Source organism: Moschus berezovskii, chromosome 9 (genome assembly GCF_049115385.1).
Source record: "Moschus berezovskii isolate FMDL1 chromosome 9, NW_MosBer_1.0, whole genome shotgun sequence".
NCBI lineage: Eukaryota > Metazoa > Chordata > Mammalia > Artiodactyla > Moschidae > Moschus > Moschus berezovskii.
Window position 1 is genome coordinate 21769118 of NC_142468.1, and position 23269 is coordinate 21792386.

The window sequence follows — 23269 nt, forward strand, 5'->3', positions numbered from 1 at the left end:
ATACCCAGTTGTACATGTAGGGTCTTCTATACTAGCTACTTCATGGTATGTTTTCATATCTTTTCTGCATGTAGGCTCCTTGAAAGCACAGGCCATGGCATTTCTTGAATGCCCCAGAGCAACCAGCTCATAACCCAGAACATAGCAGAACTCCAAATGTCTGAGATGAAAAAATACTGTGTCTGGGATCTGCTTTGAAGCAATCCAGTTTGACGTAGGAGATGAAAATAGGGTAAAGATGAAACAGAATCAGCCATATGTTAATCATTGTTGAAGCTGGGTGATGGGTACATGGGGTTCATTATACTATTATTTCTACTTCTGTGTGCATACACACACACACACACATTTTTACAGAGGCAGGTGGGAGGCACGTGCCTTGTAGCTTGCAGAATCTTAGTCCCCTGATGAGGGATCCATGCCCCCTGCAGTGGAAGTCTGGGGTCTTAACCACTAGACCACCAGAGAACTCCAGCAACTTTTCTATATATTTGAAAATTTCCATAAGCAAAGGGATTTTTTTTTTTTAATGTTTGCTTGACTGACTGGCCAACAGCATCAGAGAGGGGACTTCTGGAATAACAATGGCGATGCAAATTAATTACATATACATCAAGGACACTTTTGTAGCATAAAAAAGTTAAGAGCACAGGCCTTGAAATCAGGTAGACCTGGGTACAAATCCCTAGTGATCGTGAACTTGTTATTTAACCCCTCTGAAACTCAGTTTTCTGGTATAAATAAGGGTATAATAACTACCTCACAAGGTTCTAGTAAAGATTAATGAGTGTAAAAATCAAGGCCTGGCAGCAAATAGCACTCAATGAAGAGTTGCCATCATAATTATTCAGTGATGCACAAGCTTGACAAGCCAACATTCTAGTGGTGGTGATCCAATACCATTCCTCTATGGCTGTGGTTTCAGTTCATCATATTGGGCAGTAGACAACAGCTTGGCAGAGGACTCGGAGAACAGATGTCAGGAGTTAACATTCCTGATACCCAGAAGAGAAAGCAGACAGGACCACAGCAAAGGACAAAGTCAGTAGCTCCCATCCTTACAGAGCAGATCATCAAACAGCCTTAACTCCATATTCCAGTGATGCAACCAAGAACAAGAGTGATGAAGCCTTATAACAGCAGGTCATTCACAACCTGGACCAAACACTGGTATCTATCTGGAGAGCTTGTAATAATAATAATGTCTGGGCCCCTCACCCAGAATTTGATTTAATGATCTGAGATGTGGTCTAGATATCAAGGTTTTTTAAAAACCTGATGTTCTAATGTTTACCACTCTGCTGTTTGAGTTGGGGTACAGAGAAGCAAGAGAGGAGGTCAAGGGAAAACAAATCAGAGAACAGAGACCACTGCATCCCATATGAACCCCATTAAAGCCAACCTAGTCATGTGGTCCCAAGCTGTGTCCCATGCCAGACAAACCCAGTCCCATGAGGGTCCCCTCCATAAACTTCAAGAGCACATTACTGTATAATAATTCACAGGACGAAAATATGTTATTAACACCCGGATGCATGCATGTCAATAGTCTAAGTAACGTTGAAATAATGGACCTGGTCTCTGGGTTTTGGTCTTAAAGAAAGCAAAAACAAAAAAGTCCAGGTCAGTGATAGTGGAGGCTGGGGGAGGCAGAAAAGCAATTTTTTTCTCGTAGCCTTTTGGCAGCCTGTCAATGCAACTGAAGCACACTCAAAGAGACGGCCTCATTTTGTGAGGTTATTGCAGCGTCTTTGATCAAGGGAAAAAGCACATCCATTTCAATCACTGTGACGGGGTCGGACCGGCTGTCTGGCTGCCTGGTTGCCCACCGGGGTGAGCCAGCCTCCAGCCCGCAGACACATGGCAGCGCTTAGCGTGTCAAACAAATGAGGGGGCTCTTGACTGTCTATCCAACCTCTGCTGAACTTCAGGGGCCCCCTCACTTAGCAATTCTGCCCAGACTAATCTGGAAGTTCCCCTCCCCGGCAAACACCACCTGGTCCAGCCTGGCCTCCCTCAAACAAAAGCTGGCCAGCAGCCGTCTGTCACGAGGCAGCAAACACTTCAGAACTGGGAGGGCAGGGGTCAACCATTCTCATAAGCAACACACTCAGGATTACAGAAGCCTAGAAAGGGGGAAAAAAAGGATTCCGCCTCCTCCCTATTACCTTGACCCCTGTCTCAGCCCCAAATGCAGCTGCAAGAGGTTTGATATTCTCCCACATACGTGAATTTTCAGCACAAAGATCACCTGGACTCTTTTCACTAGAATAAATGATAAATAAAGAATCCATGGAGGAAACGTTCAACAGATGATGATCTTCTTTTTCTTGGGTGACATTGTCTGTAACATCTTGAGAAGATCTGAGTAACAGAACCAGAGTAGAGATGGGGCTAATGTTGATAATGGCAGATATTTGTACAGTATCTATGTGTTCCAAGCATTTTACTTGTGTTGACCCATTTAATCCTCATCACTACCTTATGAGGTAAGCTACAGTAAATAGTAACAATAATAGTAACATATAACATGTGTAATAATAATTTGTTGTTGTTTAGTTGCTAAACCCTGTCTGACTTTTTGTGACCCCATGGACTGTAGCCTACCAGGCTCCTTTGTTCATGGGACTTGCCAGGCAAGAATACTGGAGTGGGTTGCCATTTCCTTCTCCAAGGGATCTTCCTGACCCAGGGATCAAACCCACGTCTCCTACATTGCAGGTGGATTCTTTATCACTGAGCCACCAGGGAAGCCCATAAAAATGATAAGTACTATATAAAATAATAATAGAGATAATAATATCTACTTGTCACTTAAGAAAATTATGTCCTAGAGAAATTAAATGATATGCCTGAGGGTGTGGGTGGATTCACGCCCAGGCTGTCTGGCTCTAGGAGTGGTGCGCTAGCCATAGCACTAGACTGCCTTTTTCTAGTCCACACCGCAGAGTGTCCTTTACTTTTTTTCAATAGGCATTTTTGTTTCTATCAAAAAGAAACAAACCAGTATAATATTCAAATTAAAGGAGAGAACTTGACTAAACTCTAAGAATGTAATTTTACTATACATTTGTTTTATAGAGATACGAATTTTAATATTTTTATAAATTCGTCTAAAATTTTGCACCATGTGTTTATTTATTATGATAGCTAGATGGCTGGATGGCATCACTGACTCGATGGACATGAGTCTGAGTGAACTCCGGGAGTCGGTGATGGACAGGGAGGCCTGGCGTGCTGTGATTCATGGGGTCGCAAAGAGTCGGATACAAATGAGCAACTGAACTGAACTGAACTGAACATAGTAAGGAGCTACATTTCTGGGAGAATTTTGAGAGGGGGTAAAATCAAGATAAAACAGGGGATGCTTTGCACGCAGGGGCCGTGCTAATCTTCTCTGTATCCTTCCGATTTTAGTACATGTGTCGCCGAAGCAAGCGCAGAGAGCTTCCTTTTAAACTGCCAGCGCAAAGAACAGCAGAGTGTGGAGGGTTCCGAGGGAGTTTGGGTGCTGGAGAGATTTGAGCGTGGCTCCCAGTTCCTGGACCACTCTGCCTCCCTCTATGGTTGCATCTTTTGTAAATGATGATAGCAACACCTACCTGGCAGGCTCGTGGTGAGACTTAAGTGAGAAGATAAATACAAGCACCTCTCACAGGGCGGGCAGCCAAGGTCAGTTTAACTCTATGGCTATCAATCTTGGCTGAACATTGGAAACTTTAAAAAATACAAGGCCCCGTCCCTACCCCACCACCTCCACCAGCACTCGGCCTGAAATCAGCAGTCCCCTGGGCCCAGCCCCCAAATGAAACCTGAAAACCAGCAGACTAAAGGCCAGACTCATCCTTTCCCTCTTCCCCCAGCCCCTCGAAAATTCTGGGACGATTATGGGGAAACTTTGAAACTCCCAAGGCCCCTGCCTCCAGCCCTCACGTGGCAGAGGTCCCCAAGTGACACGACATTCCAGTGGGAGTCACGCCTGTCCCCATCCAGTGGCTGACCCACCCTTGCCCAGTGACCCTCCCCACTTTCATCCGGCTGTCTCGGCCCCGCCAGACTGTCCCCACCTCCAGCCTGAAAGCTCTACCTCCCGGCTGTCCCAGGCTGCCTGCCTTCCACTCTGTGCCAACTTCAACACAGCCGGCATCACTTTTACCCAACCAACAGCCAGAAGACCACGCAGGATCAGAGGGAAGACTGCCTGAAAGGAGATTTTAGAATCTGAGTGCATGCATACACGAGTGCACAAGCATGCTAGCACAGACACCACACAGGCACACATGCACACAGATACCATGCACCACACACACACACACACACACACAAATACAGCCTACACACACACACACAGAAACCACACAGCACACACACACACACACACAAATACAGCCTACACACACACACACAGAAACCACACAGCACACACACACACACACACAAAGACAGCCTCCACACACATACACAGAAATCACACAATACACGCACAGACACACATGCACAGACACCACACACCACACCCAGACATACACACATGCAGGCAGAAACCACACCACACAAACACAGACACACATGCAAACAAATACAATACATCACACACACATATACCACCCACCCACAGAGACACACACACACACACACCAGAAACCACACAACACACACAGAGACACACATGCACAGATACCACACACCACACACACACACACATGCATTCCACAAACCACAGGCACTTTACATTCAAACGGAGCATGGCTTCAGCTGAAGCTTGGGGCAGGATAAAGAGGTGGGCAGAAGGGGCAGCAATGAACAGTGAAGGGGATACAGAGGCTGTCCGTAGAAACCCATGAGGACAAGAAAAAATCACCAGCCTATGTTTGACAGAAGAGAAGAGCGAAGATGGGCAGCGGGAGGACAGGGAACCAACAATGCCAGTTTCCTGGCTCGAACTCACACAAGCCTTTCAGGACCCACTGCCCGCGGCTGGCACCGAGTGGCAGGGGGGCCCAGGAGGGGGACACAGGCCCCAGAGGCAGCACAGGGGGTGTCACAGAGCCCTCATCTGTTTCCAGGAAGCAAGGTTCTCAGGGCCCTCCTGCTCCCAGGCCCCCAGGAACCGGGGCCTGAGAGAGTAGCCAAGGCCTACCTGGGTAAAGGAGCCATCCTCGGTGCACTCCGGGACAAACACCGCCTCCTGGGGCTTCTTGGCTTGCTCCAGGGCCTGAGCCCGCTCCAGGCGACACTTGCTCTGGCCAGCGTCTAAAAGAGGGAGGTGTGCACGTCAGAGTCACTTGGACCCCACACAGGAGCCACGGACTCCAGCTGTAGAAATGCTGAAAGAAAAGCACTGTGTTGTGGGGGCCCACACACCGCTACACATCACACACATACAGCACACACACCCAGACATACACACACGCAGGCAGAAACTACACCACACAAACACAGACACATATGCACACAGACATATAAAAGCTGGCTGTTCCAGGAACACGAGGGCAGGGACTAGAGAATGCCCCAGAGCCTCACCTGCCTCTTAAAGGTATCCTTAGAAAAAGTCAGGGGCGTCATATTTATACCAGGTTCTGTTTATTAATTTTCTCCCAAATATCCCTAATCCCTCCTAGGGGAAAGAAAAGTCTACTTCTATTATTTTTTACTAACTTTATTTAAAAACATGCAAGCCCAAGGAGTCTCAAAGATGTTTTGCAATTCAGAAACTGCAAGCTCTTTTCCTTTTTTTCTGGCACCGCCATGGATTTCTTTTTTAAATATTTATTATTCATTTATGTGAGCATGCCAGGTCTTAGTTGTGGCATGTGGGGTCTAGTCCCCTGACCAGGGATTGAACCTAGGTCCCCTGTACTGGAACACAGAGTCTTAGCCACTGAACCATCAGAGAAGTCCCCAGCAAGCACTTTCTTTGGGAAATCAGAGGCCCTAGGGCAGCCGGCTTAGCCTCCGACAATTTCTGTAATAGCTCTGATCGGTCCATGGTCACAAACTCAAATACCAACAGGGCGTAGGAAAGCGATATAAATTAGAGAAGGGGCTGGTTGTATTAAGCATGGCGTCCAGCTTGGCGGCACCACCAGGAATGCTGGGGACTGTGGCAAACTGGAGAACAGGCTCCCTTTTAAAGGAGGTAGCTGCTACTCAGCAGCAGCCACATGTTTGCCTTGAGGGAGGGAACACAGACCTCATATCACCACAGTTTCCAATTTTTTATGGGAAATACAAACATCCAGATTTTTAGGTTGAATTTCCCAATTTTTAAATGTTGTCTCAAACGTTTTTAATATGTTTAAATGTGTGAGCAGACCAAACAAAACACATCTGTTGGCTGTCAATGTGGAATCCCTATTCAAGAGCCAGCCATCATGTTTTGCCATTTTAAGCCTCTCTACAAAAAAAAAAAAAAAAAAAGTATAAAAATTAAAAGCAATAGCCAAATAGCAGCATCTCTCTAAGCCCTGGTGGCAGTGTTTGAAAGCCAGAAAAGTACTTATCTTTCAGTAGGCCAGTCCTCCTTTCCATATTCCCTGGTGGAAAGGGTAGGGGGAGAGGTTGCCAAATGAACAGACTCATTCTGAGTTCCCTCCTTGGGAGTTCCCCACGCAAGGAGTGTGGTGCTCAGGCCTGTCCCTCCTCCATGGGGCACACGCACACTCACCTTTGCATCTGCCTCGATGTACCACACCCAGGGTTGGGTCTCGGCACTTAGCTCGCTGGTACTCACACATGGACTCATAGGACCTGCCGTCGGAGGCACAGACAGGTTTGGGTTGAGTCCTGGAGCAGTGGAGGTTGCACTGAGGGTCACGGTCACTTATGAGAAACTGGGTTGGATAAAAAGAAGTGAAATGGTACAGGGGTTACTTTTGCAAGAAAAGTAGAGTTCACAATTTACAATACTAATTTGCCTTTGGAAAGCAAGTCCAGAATAATTCCAAAGTTATTAAACCCTAGAAGTAGTAGGAAACCAAGCAACCACAAACTCTAACCAAGGAAGGCATCCTGTACTCAGTAACTCACAGGCAGGACCTCATTAAACCTCACAACAGCTCTATGAAATAGGAACTACCTATTTTTTAGATAAGGAAACTGAAGCCTAGAGACAGGTAACTTGCCTAGTTTCACACAGTTCTAAGTGGTGAGTCTGAACCTAGATTGGTCAGAGGTCAAGTCCAAGCTTTCACCACTGGGAAATTCAGCCTCTGGTCCACACTGATGGTCTTTGCACTTGGCCCTATTTGGGTACCTCCCCAAACCAGGAACACACCAAGAATCTCTACTCTCCATCTTTGGAAAGTTTTATTGTCTAGAAAGTATTACTGAGCCCCCAAATCTATCACCCTTCCATTTCTGCCCACTGCTGTTTGTCAGAATACAGGTTAAGTAATTTTCTATGAGAAGGAAATTTCCTAATTTAACATAAATGTCATCATCAGATTGTGAAATGCTGAGTGAAAGTTTTCTTTATGGCAGGACTTCCCAGACACCTTTGGTACATTCTTATGCATTATTAATCTCCCAGAGGTACAGTAAATTAAAGATAGGTAGCTGTAAAGTATTTGCTACTCTTCCCATTGAGTGTGGAGTCTTCCCTTGAACCTGGACGGGCCTCAATAACGTGCTTGACCAATAACATGCTGTGTCAGTGATGTTTTGCAACTTCTGGGAAAAGTCACGTGAAGCTTTGCAGCCTCCTCCCAGGTCTCTTGCAACACTCACCCTGGGGGAAATCAGCCACCATGTAAGAAGCCCAAAACACTGAGACCACCATGCTAGGAGGAAGCCCAAGCTAGCACGGGGCAAAACCGAGCAGAGAGAGAAAGGCCCAACAAACACAGGCACAGCGACATGTGAGTGAAGAAGCCTTCAAGTGAGTCTAACTTCAGCAGTCACTTGATTGTAACTAACAGAGATGAGAAGGAGCAGCTGCTTGAGAGACCCCTGCCCAAGCACGACCCACCCAGCTGAGCCCAGTCGACTCGCCAGAACTGTGAGAGAATGATAAGCTATGTCATGAAGTTAAAATTCTTTTTATTGAAGTACAGTTGATATATAACGTTTCACGTACACAGCAAGCCATTAAGGCTTGAGTTGTTTGAAACAGGGAGAAGGCAAGGGCACCCCACTCCAGTTCTCTTGCCTGGAAAATCCCATGGGCGGAGGAGCCTGGTGGGCTGCAGTCCATGGGGTCGCTAAGAGTCGGACACGACTGAGCGACTTCACTTTCACTTTTCTCTTTCATGCATTGGAGAAGGAAATGGCAACCCATTCCTGTGTTCTTGCCTGGAGAATCCCAGGGACGGGGGAGCCTGGTGGGCTGCCGTCTATGGGGTCGCACAGAGTTGGACACAACTGAAGTGACTTAGCAGCAGCAGCAGCAGTTTGAAACAGAGCAATAGGTAACCACATCAAGAGCATATATGAGGCTGTATCTCTCAAACTTATTTGACCATGAACCCCCTTCTCAGTGAACCCCTGTTCACAACTGTAGGATACAGTTGTAAAACAATAACTGGATTCTACAATCCATGAGCTTCTGTTGAAGAACCCATGATTAGACTGTATGGGCCTTGAGAGCTGGATCCACTTTCATTCATCCCTCTACAGCAGAGCTCCGGACCCGCTGAAGGTTCTTCATCACAGTGAACTGAGTTGAAAAACCCATCATGGCACATGGCAATGTTGTGCACACACCTCTGGCCATCAGTGATGTTAGATTTGACTGGATAATCACACCACGCTCATAGAGGTTTAGAAAAGGTATGACTCCCCGCCCCTATTTATATCTGCAGGCCCTTCATGTGAAGCAAATAGACGAGAACTTGTTGATCTTTTTCCAGAATATCCAAGGGAGGTCCAGAGGCAGTACCCCTCCCTTCAAAGGAGCACATGGCCCATACTGGCCAAATCCAAAGAGAGTCCAAGCCTGTCAGGGAACACACAGACTGCCTCCCAGCTGTGAACCCAGTTCCTCCCGCTCTCCTGACCACACGCTTGGATGCCGGCTGCTCGGCACAGGGAAGCAGCAGCTGAACACACAGGCTTATCAGGATGGACAGTGTGACGAAGCCTCTCTTCAGATGCTCTGGACAGCCACACTCACACATGCAGCCCGAGTCCTGTCCAAAGCTCAAAGGGAATGTCCTGACAGTGTCTCAGTATCCCCAGGTAACATGTGATGGCTCAGCAGGTAAAGAATCCACCCACAATGCAGGAGACACAGGAAATTCAGGTTCAATCCCTGGGTCGGTAAAATCCCCTGGAGGAAGAAATGGCAACCCACTCCAGTATTCTTGCCTGAAAAATCCCATGGACAGAGGACCCTGGCAGGCTATAGACCAACAGGTCACAAAGAGTTGGACACGACTGAGTGACTAAGAACGTCTGCAGGTTAAAAACCTGTTGTATATAGAGTCATGTCCCGAGGCAGCCCACGCCCCCAGGCTGCCACAGAGGAGGGATGAGCAGACAGAAAGGGGCAGGCAGTGTCATCCATACTTCAAACCCTTGGGTGGTACCCCTCTGTCCCTGGGGACCTTCACAGGGTCTCCTGCCCTGGCAAATCTGACCCTTCTCTGGCCTCAGCTTTTCCTGCTCTGCCCTCACTCTGCACACTGTTTAGTGGGGCACCCTGGCCTGTCTTCCAGGTCCCATTTGCTCCTACCCCTAGGCCTTTACTTTTATTTAATATTTTCTTTTCTTTCTTCCTTTCTTTATTTAGCTGTGCCAAGTCTTAGTTGCTGCATGCAGGATCTAGTTCCCTAACCAGGGATCAAACGCTGGCACCCTGCATTGGGAGCCCAGAGGCTCAGCCCCTGGACCACCAGGAAAGTACCCCCCTCCACCCCCTCTTCAGGCCTTTAGACACAGTTCCTTCTCCCTTTCCTCCCGCTGCTGCTCAGATTTGGGCTCATCTGGGAGGTTCTCCCTGACTCTCACAGGTGAGGACGGGTCCCCCTATACGAACCTCTCACACCTCACTTTTCCTGCAGGGCTCTTACCACAGTTGGAGGACAAACTGATTTGTGGGATTTGATTAGCAATGGAATCCCCCACTCTGGGCACCAAGAAGACAAGGAGACTGTCTCTGCAGCCTGTGAACACATCTCCGCATCCAGCGCCATGCTGGGACGCTTGATTATTTGGGGGACGAACACATCCCTCCAGCGGTCGTTCCCACACGACATTACCCGCAAACCAGCTGGTGTGAAGTGACAGGCCTGGTCTTCCAGGCTCCTGCCATCCCTGGTGGGGAGGGAGGGCTGGTCCCTAGGCCACTCCCCTACCCCGCCCCCAGCCCCTCCTCTCTGAGCTTCCCCCTCCCTCCCACAAAACATGGTGGGCAGAGATGGGCCACAGCCTCCTGCCCTAGCTTCACTTCAGAACCTAAGTTATCTCTGAGGCTGAGAGGTGGGTCTCTTCTCTCACCATCCCCACCCCAGGCCCCTCTGCCACTCCTGCCTTCCCAGCCTTGGACCGACTGGGCACCAGGGCAAACTTGGGACCCAAGGTCCAGCTGAATGATGCAGGCTTAGAAGTTCTGATCGTAGGCACCTGGGTGGGCACAGGACCCAGGGGGCTGCAATCAGCAAAGCTGGCCTCAAAGTCTCTCTCCTTCCCTCAGACCCATTCCTAATCTGTCTGTAGCCTGGAAATGCAGCCAGACCTGGCTCCATCATTCTGCCTGGTGAGCAGCTGGCGCCAGCCAAAGGGCAGGATCAGTGCTCTCACGCCCTGGCTTGCAGGCCAACTGGTGGCCTCAAAACTGTCCCAGAGCAGGTCAAGACACTGCTGTCCCACCGCTCTCTCCTGGTCCATGGGAGTCGGGGTAAATTTACATGAAGTGAGACCTGTTTGTTAGCAACTTTGCATGTCAGTCTGCAGGAGCTAGGGAACGGCTGGCTCTCACAATCACACAAGGATAGAAATATCAGTATCTTCCAATGCCTGGGGAAGTCAAGAAACTCATCCTTGGTCACAGAGGGATTTGGTAGCCAGACCTTGTCTGAAGAGTGATAAGAGCTGATAATAATATATCACTTCAGTTCAGTTCAGGCGCTCAGTCATGTCCGACTCTTTGTGACCCCGTGAATCACAGTACTCCAGGCCTCCCTATCCATCACCAACTCCCAGAGTTCACTCAAACTCATGTCCATCAAGTCAGTGATGCCATCCAGCCATCTCATTCTCTGTTGTCCCTTCTCCTCCCGCCCCCAATCCTTCCCAGCATCAGAGTCTTTTCCAATGAGTCAACTTGTCACGTGAGGTGGCCAAAGTATTGGAGTTTCAGCTTATGATATGTTAACTAATGTAGCCTCCACAGTAGCCCTAAGAGGCAGGGTCAGTGCTGAACTTGACACCCAGGACCTGGCTCCAGAGCCACAACTTCTAACCACTACACCACACTGCCTGGCAATATTATTGAGTAACACTGCAAACAGAAACTCTAACTCAATTGAAAAACTGGATTCGGTTTCGGATTAGCAGATGCAAACTGCTATATGTAAAATAGATAAACAACAAGGCCCAAATGTATAGCACAGGGAACTACATTCAATATCTTATAATTAACTATCACAGAAAACTAAACAAACAAACTGGATTTCCAAGTCAAAAACTGTTTACCCAAGAGTTTACTGAATATAAGACACCAACTGCTGAAGACTCAGTTACGACAGCCCTGCCTTCCAGGCACTTTAAACCTACTCTAAGTAGCTCTTCATATGGCTCTCTTCACCTTCAAAAAAGAGGGATTGAGCATTGCCTTGCTGTCTCCTCTGTAGCTCACAGAAGAGGGGAGATACGGGCATCCCTGTGGTGGTGAACTATGGGCCATAAATTTGCTTTGGAAATGGTTTGCTTTGGGCCAACAGAGATGCCATGGCAGCTGTGCCAGAGACCTGCTTCATAACTCGGGGAACACTGCCTAGAGATGGACGGGTTAAAGGCAGCTTCAGAATAAGCTCCACCTGCTCTCCCCTCTCCCCGAGATCCTTCCTGGCTTCAGAAGAACTCCCCAAAGGGTCCATCTAGAAATGACTGGCCCCCAAGGCCAAGTGAAAAAGTAACAGAACAGCCCAGGACCATTGCTAAAGACCGTCTCCAATCATTTGTGGTGTCTCATCTTTATCTATGTTAGGAACTGTGGGTGTTTGTGATTGCTTCCCAAAAAAAGATGAGTTTCATAAAATGGAGTTTTTATTATTATTATTATTCAGGTATAGTTGATGTTGAAGCTGAAACTCCAATACTTTGGCTACCTGATGCAAAGAGCTGACCCATTTGAAAAGACCCTGATGCTGGGAAAGATTGAAGGCAGGAGGAGAAGGGGACAACAGAGGATGAGATGGTTGGATGGCATCCCCGACTCAATGGACATGAGTTTGAGTAAACTCTGGGAGTTGCTGATGGACAGGGAACCCTGGTGTGCTGCAGTCTCTGGGGTCACAAAGAGTCGGACACGACTGAGCGACTGAACTGAACTGATAGTTGATTTACAATATTGAATAAGTTTCTGGTAGAAAATACAGTGATACGCAATTTTTAAAGATTATACTCCATTTATAGTTTCATAAAACATTGTCTGTATTCTCTGTGCTGTATAATACCCTTTTAGTTCATTTAATTTAAACATAGTTGTTTTTAACCTCTTAACCTTTTACCTCTATCTCACCCCTCTTCTCTCCTCTCTCCCCACTGGTTACCACTGGTTTGTTCTCTGAATCTGTGAGCCTGTTTCTTTTTTGTTATATAAGTGATGCCATACAATAATTTGTCTTTCTCTACCTGACTTATTTCACTAAACATGATACACTCCAGGTCCATCCACATTGTTGCAAGTGGCAACATCTCGTTCTTTTTTATGGTTGAGTAGTAGTCCATTGTGTGTGTGTGTGTGTGTGTGTATCATCTTCTTTGTCCATTCATCCATTGATGGACACAAGTTAGTGTTCCTGCCTGGAGAATCCCAGGGACGGGGGAGCCTGGTGGGCTGCCGTCTATGGGGTCGCACAGAGTCAGACACGACTGAAGTGACTTAGCAGCAGCAGCAGTCCATTGTGTGTGCGTGTGTGTGTGTGTATCATCTTCTTTGCCCATTCATCCATTGATGGACACAAGTCGCTTCCGTATCTTGCAATAGTAGAATGACCAGGCCCTAAGAGAATCACCCAAACCTCCAGAATCCTAGGACACTGTTCGGTCATCCACTGATCATCTTCTATACTTAACAACCAAGCTCTACGATGCACCCTGCACTGCAAGGTATGGAAAGCAGAACACAACCCGCATAGTCCTGTCCTCAGTGAGCTTGCACTCTAGGGTATCGAGAACAAGCAACCTGACATTGACCATGTGAACAAGGGAACAGGACACCACAGAATGAACAGGAGAGTTCATCCTTGGTACTCTGTAATGCCACAAAGCCATGGAGTCCAATAAAACTTTCCGCAATGATAGACACATTCTATATCTGTGTCATCTAGTTTATGGAAGCCACAAGCCACGTGTGACTATGAAGCACTAAAACATAGCTAATGCAACTGAGGAACTAAATCTTTGGTTGCATTTTAGTTAATTTTGAATAACTATATGTGGCTAGTGGTTGCCAGATTCAAGAGCACAGCTATTGCAGGGGATAGGGCATGGGGGCATGATGGCTCACCCTCGCTGGAGTTTCTCCTAGTTGAGCCAAGGTACAACAGATTAGACCAAGAAGCAGATTCTGAGATAATTTCTGCATTTGGAAACTGGACATGAAAACATGAATTTATTATTTATAAGTTTCAACAACAGAACATACCAGCAGTTCAACACAGTCTACCTAAAGTCACAAAGGCAGAGTTTTCCTCTCTTCTTCAGGAGACAGGAGGGACAGGATGGAAGTCCCCAGCACCACCCATGACTGGGTCATTTCTCCCAGCACACAGACAAAACTCAGAGTCTGAGTCACCCTGCTGGGACTGAACTCCCGGGTCAGAGAAGTCTGCTGTAGGCTCAAGAGCAACCAGAGTTGGTGGAAATTTTTGGAGTTAAGCAGAGGCAAGCTGTCTCCCCAAAGAAGCAAATCATTTCCCTCTGAGGAAGCAATAACATTTTCATAAAAATCCTCACAACCCTTCCTTCTTCCTCACCAAAAGACAACAAAAACAAAATAATTATGTTTATATGATTGTGTAATATGGGAGCCAAACAAAAGGGGCCAGGACAATTGTGCATTTGCAAATGGCTACTATTCCCTCCCTCTCTCCTTGGGGAGTGAGTGGTTCCAAAGCAAACACGCAGAATTTTCATGTTCTGCTCACATTTGTAAAGTAGGACAAGCACTTGAAATACATTTAAACAATCCATCCTTTCTATTGGAAAATTAAGCTACCGATGGGGACTATCTTCATCAGAGAAGAGACGTGGGCAAATGAAATCAATGTTAGATAACAGTCCCTTCTGTCTGAAATGTGTATATGCTGATCCTTGCCCTCAGCCTCCAGCAGAGTACAATGTAAACCCTGCCACAGCTTTTGCTCGGGGAGACCATTCCGCCACCACAAACTGTGTTGGGTTTAACAGACTGCCAAGTTTCCATGACAACAGAGGGAACAACAGAGGCAGCCTACGTTTCCATTGGGGAGGAGATGTTCGATTCTTTATAATAGGGAGTTGGTTTCACAGTTCTACCTGTACCATGCTGATTTCACCAGCATCTAAAATTCTAAAATGGCATTTTGCTAGTCACATGCCTATTTCTATAGTTTCCTCAAGTGTAGAAAGGGGGGCAGGACCCATACTGTACAACCAGATCAATGGTTTGGAAGTGTGAGATCCACAACTTGGAAGAGCAAGCAGCATTCCCGTCATGATGTTGCTGTTGTTTAGTCACTATGTCGTGTCCAACTTTTTTCGACCCCATGGACTGTAGCCCACCAGGTTCCTCTGTCCATGTGATTTCCAAGGCAAGAATACTGGAGTGGGTTGCCATTTCCTTCTCCATGGGGTCTTCTGGACCCAGGGATTGAACCCATGTCTCCTGCATTGTAGGCAAATTATTTACTGCTGAGCCACCAGGGAAGCTCCTCTTTATGCTATCAGACTAAAAGATCACAGGACAAACTCAAATAATTTGAGGTTTTTTTTTAATAAATTCATTTGTAACACAGCTTTAGTTACTCACTTTTAACTTTTTTGTTTCACTTATAGATTGCTACAAAACAAACAATCCCCTGATTTAGTGGCTCCAAATTATTCATCATTTCTCTCAATTCTATGGGTTGGCTTGGCTCAGCCGGATGGTTCTTCTGCTCCACATGGTTTCGGTTGAGATAATGCACAGGCTTCATTCATCTGGGAGCTTGGCTGGGGCTGGAACACCCACTGTGACTTCACACACTGGTGCCTAGTTGGAGTGGCTGAAGGTGCAGAGGGCCTGGTTAGGTCTCCCTCTCTAGAAGACTTTCTTCTTTTATCCACGTTGACTTCTTTCAATCCTTAATCTCTTATCTAGATGTCTAACTTTCTGTCACCAAACTTTTTTCCCCATTCAAGTTCCAGTTCCACACTAACTGAAGTTACCACTATAAGAAGCGAATACTTTCATGTTTTAAACACTACTGTTAACTTCCTCAGACCTCCTGCTGCACTGTCTTCATACATCTATCAAAACCTTCTACATACTTTGTTAACATTTATGCATGTACATGTCTAGAAAAGATTGTGTCTTATTCCTCTTTATACACACAGGGCCTAAGCCAGAGCCTGATCCAATGCAGTTGTTTAACACGTTTGAAGAATGGATGGGTGAATATCAAACCTTACCTAAAAGATATCCCGAAGAAGCTCCTTTTTCTATCACTTACTGTAAAAAGAGATATTCTTTGTCAAACCACAACCAAACGCTTAACACTCTCAAATGCATAGAGTAATGGAAGTTGGTTTTTTCCTTTTCTTTTAAGAAACATCTATTAGATAAAGGAAGCCATTAACGACAGGACTTTCCCCTTGAATTAAGGAGGAAAAAAATTCCCGAGCCATTGAAAAGAATGCAGCCAGGTGACTCAGACAGTGTCCATGGAATTCATTCCCAGTGAAACTGGCATTAGCCCGAGAATCCTCCTCACAAAACTTGGAAGTCGTTCCACCAACCAGATAAGTCACGTCACAAGACAGGCAGTAATCCGAGATGCCCAGGGTTGCTAAGCCTGAAATGTGTATGTTAAGGCAGGAAACCCTGACAATTTAACAGCCAATGTGATTAGCACTCTGGTTTTTCTGGCAGCTACGATATGCATGTACTTGAGTAAAAACAAAAGCCAGATTCATTTATAAATCATATTTTTGACACCCTGAATTTACTTTTTTTCCATAGAATCAACGTTGTAAATAATGGTGAGCGACCCAGCCCAATCTGCTAATGTCAAATTGGAAGGAAGAGAAGGAGAAAGAGCCTTCTCCGTGTGCCTGATGAGTAGGTAACAGGCACAGTCAAGGCTTCCAGTGCCAGGCCCCCAGCTGGATAGAAATCCCTGGCCCTTCACACTGTTCCTTCCTGCCTCAGAACTTGGCATGTGTGGACCCTTTTCCCTGGACTGTGTTTACACCTCATAAACTCCTATTCATCCTTCCAATCTCAATGCAAATGCAGTTTCCTCAAGGCATTTGACTTCTCTGTTAGGTCAGGACCCTATGATAAGCCTCCACACACCTTCTACTGTCCACTGTGGCCTGTGTCACGATTGAAATTAAATGACCAACTATTTAATTATGCATTTCTTGCCCCCTCCTCCCCACTAAGCCACTGTTCCCTGCAGGCAGGAACCATGATCTGCTGGGTGTCACCCTGCTGGATCCCCAGTGCCTGGCAGGAGCCTTGCCCAAAGTGGGTGTGCAATAAATATCTATTGATGGCATGAATGAAGAGGAAGCTGAGGCTCAGCCAAGTTAAGCTAGTGAGTGGCAGAATACGTCTATAAGTCTGACTCAGTGGCCCAGATTCTCTCTGTGACACCACATGGCCTCCTTCAAGCCAGGATTGTGAGGGCTGAGCCCTGGAGGCTGGCTGGGGAGGTGGGCAAGGGTGGGGGTGGGTGGGACAAAGGGAGCTCTGCTGTTAGCTCTGGTATCAGTGGCAGGGATCTTGGCGGTAGCCCCTCTGGTGGACAGGAGAGAAGACTGGCTTTGCAAGCAAAGAGAGCTTTCCTAAGGGAGGGAATTTTTTCCTCCTTATGTTTGTAAGTCCAAGTCCAGCTCAAGGCTTTAGTACTCAGGCACTAAAAATCATTTCTGGGAGATAAATCTACTACTGAAAGAGGGGGAAAGGCCACTCATGGAGCCAGTAAGTCAAGAACCACATTCCAGGACGTCCGGCTGCAGCTCGGCCCTGTCCCAAGCTGGCCGTGTCCGCCTGCTCTCACCGGCTTCACCATCTGTAGAACCGGATTTCGGCCTTGTTCTCGATTCACACGAAGACATCCCTCACCCACCCACTATCTAATCCATCCTCTACGCTGGAAATCCACATCCCCACTTTTGCCCGCGCTCTCACCCTTCGCTGACCCCGCAGCCCCCGCACTCACACAGGTGCACAGGAGGGCCTCGCTCAGGGCACCGCAGAGCCGCCCCAGAGATGGAGGAGGGGAGATAAGGGAGGCCAAAGCGGGTGGGGCTGCAGAGCGGCGGTGTCTGCTCTTCTTCTCCACACCTCCCCGGCAGGGCCTGACAACAGCATGCCGATTAAAGGGCTTTTCACGCTGCTGAGGGAAAGCAGACGGCCCCCTCCAGCTGTTTGGCAGCTGGAACCACTTGTGTTGTTTTAGCCAGGAGAGCCCTGACCCTCGTCACCCCAGCCCCGCCCCCTCCCCAAGGGAGGAATTCCGTGGTCACCCCAGCCTGTCCACCCAGCTTCCCTCCTCCACTCTGGCCCCCACAGCTATGGAGATGATCAAGCAGGACCCAGGGGACAAGGTTGTCTGACACCAGGTGCCATTGTTGGGGGGGTGGGGAGGTGGTCAGTGGGTCCAACAAAGCAGCTGAGACCCTGGGTGGAAAGAGGCACTAACAAGGCTGCAAAGGTGAACCTTCTAACTCAGACCCCATCCATATCCCCAAGCCACGCCCCATGCCAGCCTATTAGAATGGCGAGCCCGAATCAAGCGTGGGTTAGGGCCCAGGCCATCAGATTTCTGAAATATGAAGCATTCTTCTAAGTGATGGAGCCAGACTCAAAAAGCTACATACTGTCTGATTCCATTTATGTGACATTCTGGAAAAGGCAAAACTATGCAAACAGAAATCAGATCTGTGATTGCTGGAAACTGGACGTAGAAGGAGAAAGGGGGAAGTGGTGATATCCTCTATCTTGATTACGGTGGTGCTGATACAACTACATAAACTTGTTTTAAAAAAATCAAAGTGTACACCTGAAAAGGAGGAAGTGTACTGGATGTAAATCATCTCTCAATAAACCAAAAAAAAAAGAGAGAGAGAGAGAGAAAAGCACAAAACTAAAAAAAAAAAAAGCATCAAACCTCCCATAGGCACACAAAGAGGTTTCTGGAGATTTTTCTGCCCGCTCCCTTCAATGACCAAGGCATCATGCAAGGTGTGTTGGGGGTTATGAAAATAAACAAGAACCAAAGCCCTGCCCCCAAAAATTGATCTAGTTGCCAAGATGGATATGTGTACAGCTAACTTCATCGGGACAACATTTTCCAAATCAGCAACCAGGAAGCAAAGCCTGAGTCACAAACAGTCGAAAGGAGAGAATATTTGAAAATGGGGTGCCCCAAAATCCAAGATGTGAGATGCCTAACTCTGAGAGAGAGGAGACAGGAGAGGGAGGACTAGGAGGCAACCGCTCAGCAAAGAATAAGCTCTGAGCACCCATGAGCTCAAATGAGCACCCATGCTGGGTGCTGGGGGCAGAGCAGACAGAGTAAGAGACTAAGGCAGACTACAGGAAGCAGGAGGATTTCTCAGAAAAGGGGCTGCATCTGGGGGGCAAAGGATTTCCCCAAGCAGGAAGGCACCCTGAGCAACAGCAGTAGGTACACAAAAGTGAAAAGCAAATTCAAAACAGTTTCGAAATGACCATTTACAGAGGATAAAAAGCTTTAGGGCTAGGGTTGGGGTAAGATCATGGAGGGTCTTGAAACTCCCATTTGTCTTTTTTTTTTCCTTGAAGAATTGGAAGCCAGTGAAGAAAGTAAAAGACAAGATCAGAAGATCAGACGTGAGCTTTAGAAATCTCTGGCAGGGATCTGAAAGACAATGGAAACACTGATTGGACAGTTCCTACAGCTGAACAGAAGAACAAGAGGAATCCCGAAAAGAAGGGGCATACGTGGGCGAAGGAAGTGGCTGAGTATGAGATTAAAGCACCAAGAACAAGTAGCTGTAGGGCTGCTGCCCAGAGATGGTCTGCGTTCTCCATCACAGCCCCGTGGGATTTCCGCAAGGCTAGGAAGGGAAAGGGGCTGTGCCACAGCGTGCATGTCAGCAAGGAAGGAGGAGGCACAGAGCACAGGTAGGGATGAAAACACTTCTTTGAATGAGTAGAATCCTTTAGCTTAAAATCTGTTTAGGTTTTAGCCCTACAGGGTGTCAAGCCTCCTGATCAGAGACACAGAGCATTTATTTTTGTTTCCTGCTTGCAACACCCCAGTCACTAAATCCCAGCCAATGGAACTGAGGGCATAGAGAAAGTCACCCGCCCATCCCCCATGCCCCATCCCTCAAAGTCTGCCACCAGCATAAATAAAAAACTCCTCTCTCTCCAAATCAAATAAACAGTACACTCTTCAGAACCCAGATTTCATTTTTCTTTCGGTTCTCTCAGTCCATTAGCGCTGGAAAAAAAGTTAAGTCGATGGTATTAACAAGGGACAACAAATTGCTCTTGTATTCAAGATGCATTGAGGAGATGAACTCAGATTTACAAGAGAGAACTCAGACGTGGGGCTCAAAGCCCAGAGGACCGTGAAGGTGTTCTTAAGGACCTGTTTTGTTCTAGGTACCCCACCTTGCGTCCCAATGACACATACGTCTGGCAGTCAGGGTTTGCTAAATTTGCTCTATCTCTACCTGGCAAGAGCAATTTATTCCACCAAGGCTAGTGCTCCTTACACGGTTACCCTTGGATGCTCCCACAGGCTCTGCCCAGGGACATGCTCCAAGTTCTCAGTGGGTTTTTCTAAGAATGCAACTATCTCACACAACACTGAGCATCCTGGCTAGAGGCAACATGGCCCAGACAAGACTCCTGCACATCCTGGCCCTGCCCACCATCCTCTGACCCCACCCCCCGACTAGCAGCAATTTACTGATACGTGACATTTGTTTATAACCAGCAGAATGGGGAAGATATTGGTCAGGCTTGGGGGTGATGACTATTGTGGGAGAAGACCGGGGTTGGTCCTGACCCAGCCAGGTGCTGGGCAGTAATTAAGCCCCTCTGGCTGGAAGGATGAAGTCCCAAAACAGAAGTGTTTTCACGGGAGGCTGAGTGAGATTATGGGGAAAGTAGGAGGTGCAGTGGAGAAGGCAATGGCACCCCACTCCAGTACTTCTGCCTGGAAAATCCCATGGATGGAGGAGCCTGGTGGGCTGCAGTCCATGGGGTCGCTAAGAGTCGGACACGACTGAACGACTTCACTTTCACTTTTCACTTTCACACATTGGAGAAGGAAATGGCAACCCACTCCAGTGTTCTTGCCTGGAGAATCCCAGGGACGGGGGAGCCTGGTGGGCTTCCGTCTATGGGGTCGCACAGAGTCGGACACAACTGAAGCGACTTAACAGCAGCAGCAGCAGCAGGAGGTGCAGAGGTTCAAGATCACTTTGAGAGATTCTGGGTGTGCACAGAGCTATTTCAGGGTCTAGGTGACCAAGAGACACAGAAGTGAGGCAGGTCCTTCCCCCCATCCCCCAGCTGCCTGAAACCCAGCCTTGCTCTGGCAACTGAACCAACAGCTTTGGCAACATCTGGGAACAGTTCCATTGGCCCAGGCTGGGGTGTTCTCTTGATGCATACTGCCAGCAGTGAGGTTCCTTTTGGGCAAAGCGGGAAATTATGACTAGTTTGTGGAAATGTGTCAACCACCCCAAAGCACAGACTGAGAGGAACTGGTGTTTGAGCAGATGAGGGTCTTGTTTCCTTTGTAATTTGGGAGTAAAGGTCTATGTGAAGCCATTTTGTCATCAACAGACAGAAGAGACTTGGAAATACCAGTTTAAGAGCGATGCTCGTGGGAGCGCAGGTCCACTCAGCAGGCTTGCAAAGACCAACTGAACATCCAAAACTCCATTTTCTAAAACAGCAATACCGGATACAGTTGTCAGGCTCCCAGGCTGGTCAACAAAATGCCTCAGTAACTTGTTATGTGGCTAAAACAAAACTACCAACTCACAGCCCAGACAGCAGGGTGGGAGTTGGACAGTCTCCCACAGGGCGGGTCATCTGTTTGTGAGCTTAGGCCTCAGTGTGTCCACTGTAAGGACACACACACGTGTGTGTGCACCCACACACACACGTATGTGTGCACCCACTCACACACTTGCTAAGAGCCCTGAGCAAGTACTTTTTTGTAGGGCACAATCACAACCTCTGGTTCAACAGTGTAGGGTTAAGAACATTGGGTGGAGGAAGCTGCTCGCCAAGTTACTTGGTAAAACAATGCCTCTGGAAGTCTTCATTTTCCTCTCCTTGTGAATTTGCTCTGCATCGTCAGCTGTAAGCCCTTTAACACCACAAAATGTTCCTTAAAGGAGGGGAATGGACACCCTGTTTAGTGAACCCCATGGTTCCCACAAAGGTCACGATCAGACACTCCTGCCCCCCCAACAATGGGTCACTTGTGCAGGTGATTGCCTACCAGCGTGCATCCTGCCCCCACCCCTCACACCGCCCCCCACAGTTTTCCTGAGTGGTGGAGAGGCCCCAAAGTCCACTTTGGCCCTGAACTCCTTAACCTGAGAAACAGACTCTGGTCTTGGCCACGTCTCCCTCCTGCCTCGCCAGAGGGCCACCACCTCACCATCCACCTCTTAGAATTCTTGGTGCCGTTGTTGCTGGTGGTGTTCTGCCGTTGGAAGATATTTGTCCACTCACGCATTTTGCAGTTGAGGCCTCTAGCCTTTTCCTCTTACTGCTCCCCTTATCATCACAGAAGGGCCCCAAACAGCCTCACCCCAGCCCACCCAAGATAAAAGGCTTCCACAGAAAGTCTAAACACAGCGAGAAGTATTACAGGCAGGCGTATTACACCCTCCCGGCCCCTGGGAATTATTACTGCATGGCTCCATGATAACTAAAGGGAGAAACGGGTGTACTTTCTATGTCATGGAATTATCACGGAGGAAAATGTCATTTTAATGCCCATTTCGCTCGGACCAGATCCTACGGCATATACACACAGGTTCATCTTCGTCTCTACTTACAGAGTGGAGCAATTTATCCTGACAAGGAAGATAACAGAGGGGGAAAAAAACGCTTTATCCACAACACTTGAGGAAATCCACTCCCTTACAGCGCTAAGCCCTGGGGATGAGAGCTGAACAAGCACAGACTAAAACAAACAGAAGAGGAAATCCCAGTCCTGCTATGTCATCAAATTATGTGGGAGCCGTGTGTGTTTCCTTTTTACTGCTATTTCCACTGTCATCTTGAGATCCTGGTGCAGCGTGCCGAGCTCCAAATCACCAAACACACAAGCACAGTCACACGCACCCAAGGCCTTCAAAGTCACTTACAGACAAAAGAGAAGAAAGAACAGAGCCCACGTGGGACAGCCATGTGCCACATAAAACCTGATGCTGTCACACTGTCTCCAGGCTGAGAGTCCCTGCCGCGTAGCTCAGACAAGGATTAATTACTGCTGTCCAGAGCCCAGGCTCACATCTTACTTCGCACAAGTGTGAGGCTGTTCTGGGCAGAGGAGAAATCCTGTTGACCCAAACTGGGGCCAAAGAAAAGTAAATACAACCATGTCAGGTTCTACAGACAGGAAAGGAAGATGGCTGGAAACCCGGAGCAAGCCCACTCCTGAGAGAGAGAATGGTTCTTCCAATCCTTTCAGATCCCAGGCACAGAGAAAAGCCTTTCTTTTAAGGATTAAAAACTTGTAATTGACTTTTAAGGACCTTTTTCTTCCAGTCCAGACATTTCTGGAGTTCAGATCTCCCTCAAATGCTGGATGAGTGACCTGACTGAAAGGAACATCTACTTCTGCACTTAGCAGATCCCATCTGGGCAGCCCATCCTGTGGAAACGAGG

The 23269-nt window shown here is 47.6% G+C and overlaps 1 protein-coding gene and 1 pseudogene across 3 annotated transcripts in view; both read right to left on the bottom strand.

Moving 5' to 3' along the window:
* Window positions 1–23269, bottom strand: part of SMOC1 (SPARC related modular calcium binding 1) — a 149084-nt gene that overhangs the window by 73336 nt on the left and 52479 nt on the right. For all 3 annotated transcript variants that reach the window (XM_055436265.2, XM_055436264.2, XM_055436263.2), the window contains exons 2-3: window positions 6668–6833; window positions 5141–5253 (exon numbers count right to left, since the gene is read on the bottom strand). In XM_055436265.2, coding sequence (XP_055292240.2) covers window positions 5141–5253; window positions 6668–6833 — 279 coding nt within the window. The remainder of the gene's footprint in view (window positions 1–5140; window positions 5254–6667; window positions 6834–23269) is intronic.
* LOC129563617 (U6 spliceosomal RNA) lies at window positions 3344–3441 on the bottom strand (annotated as a pseudogene).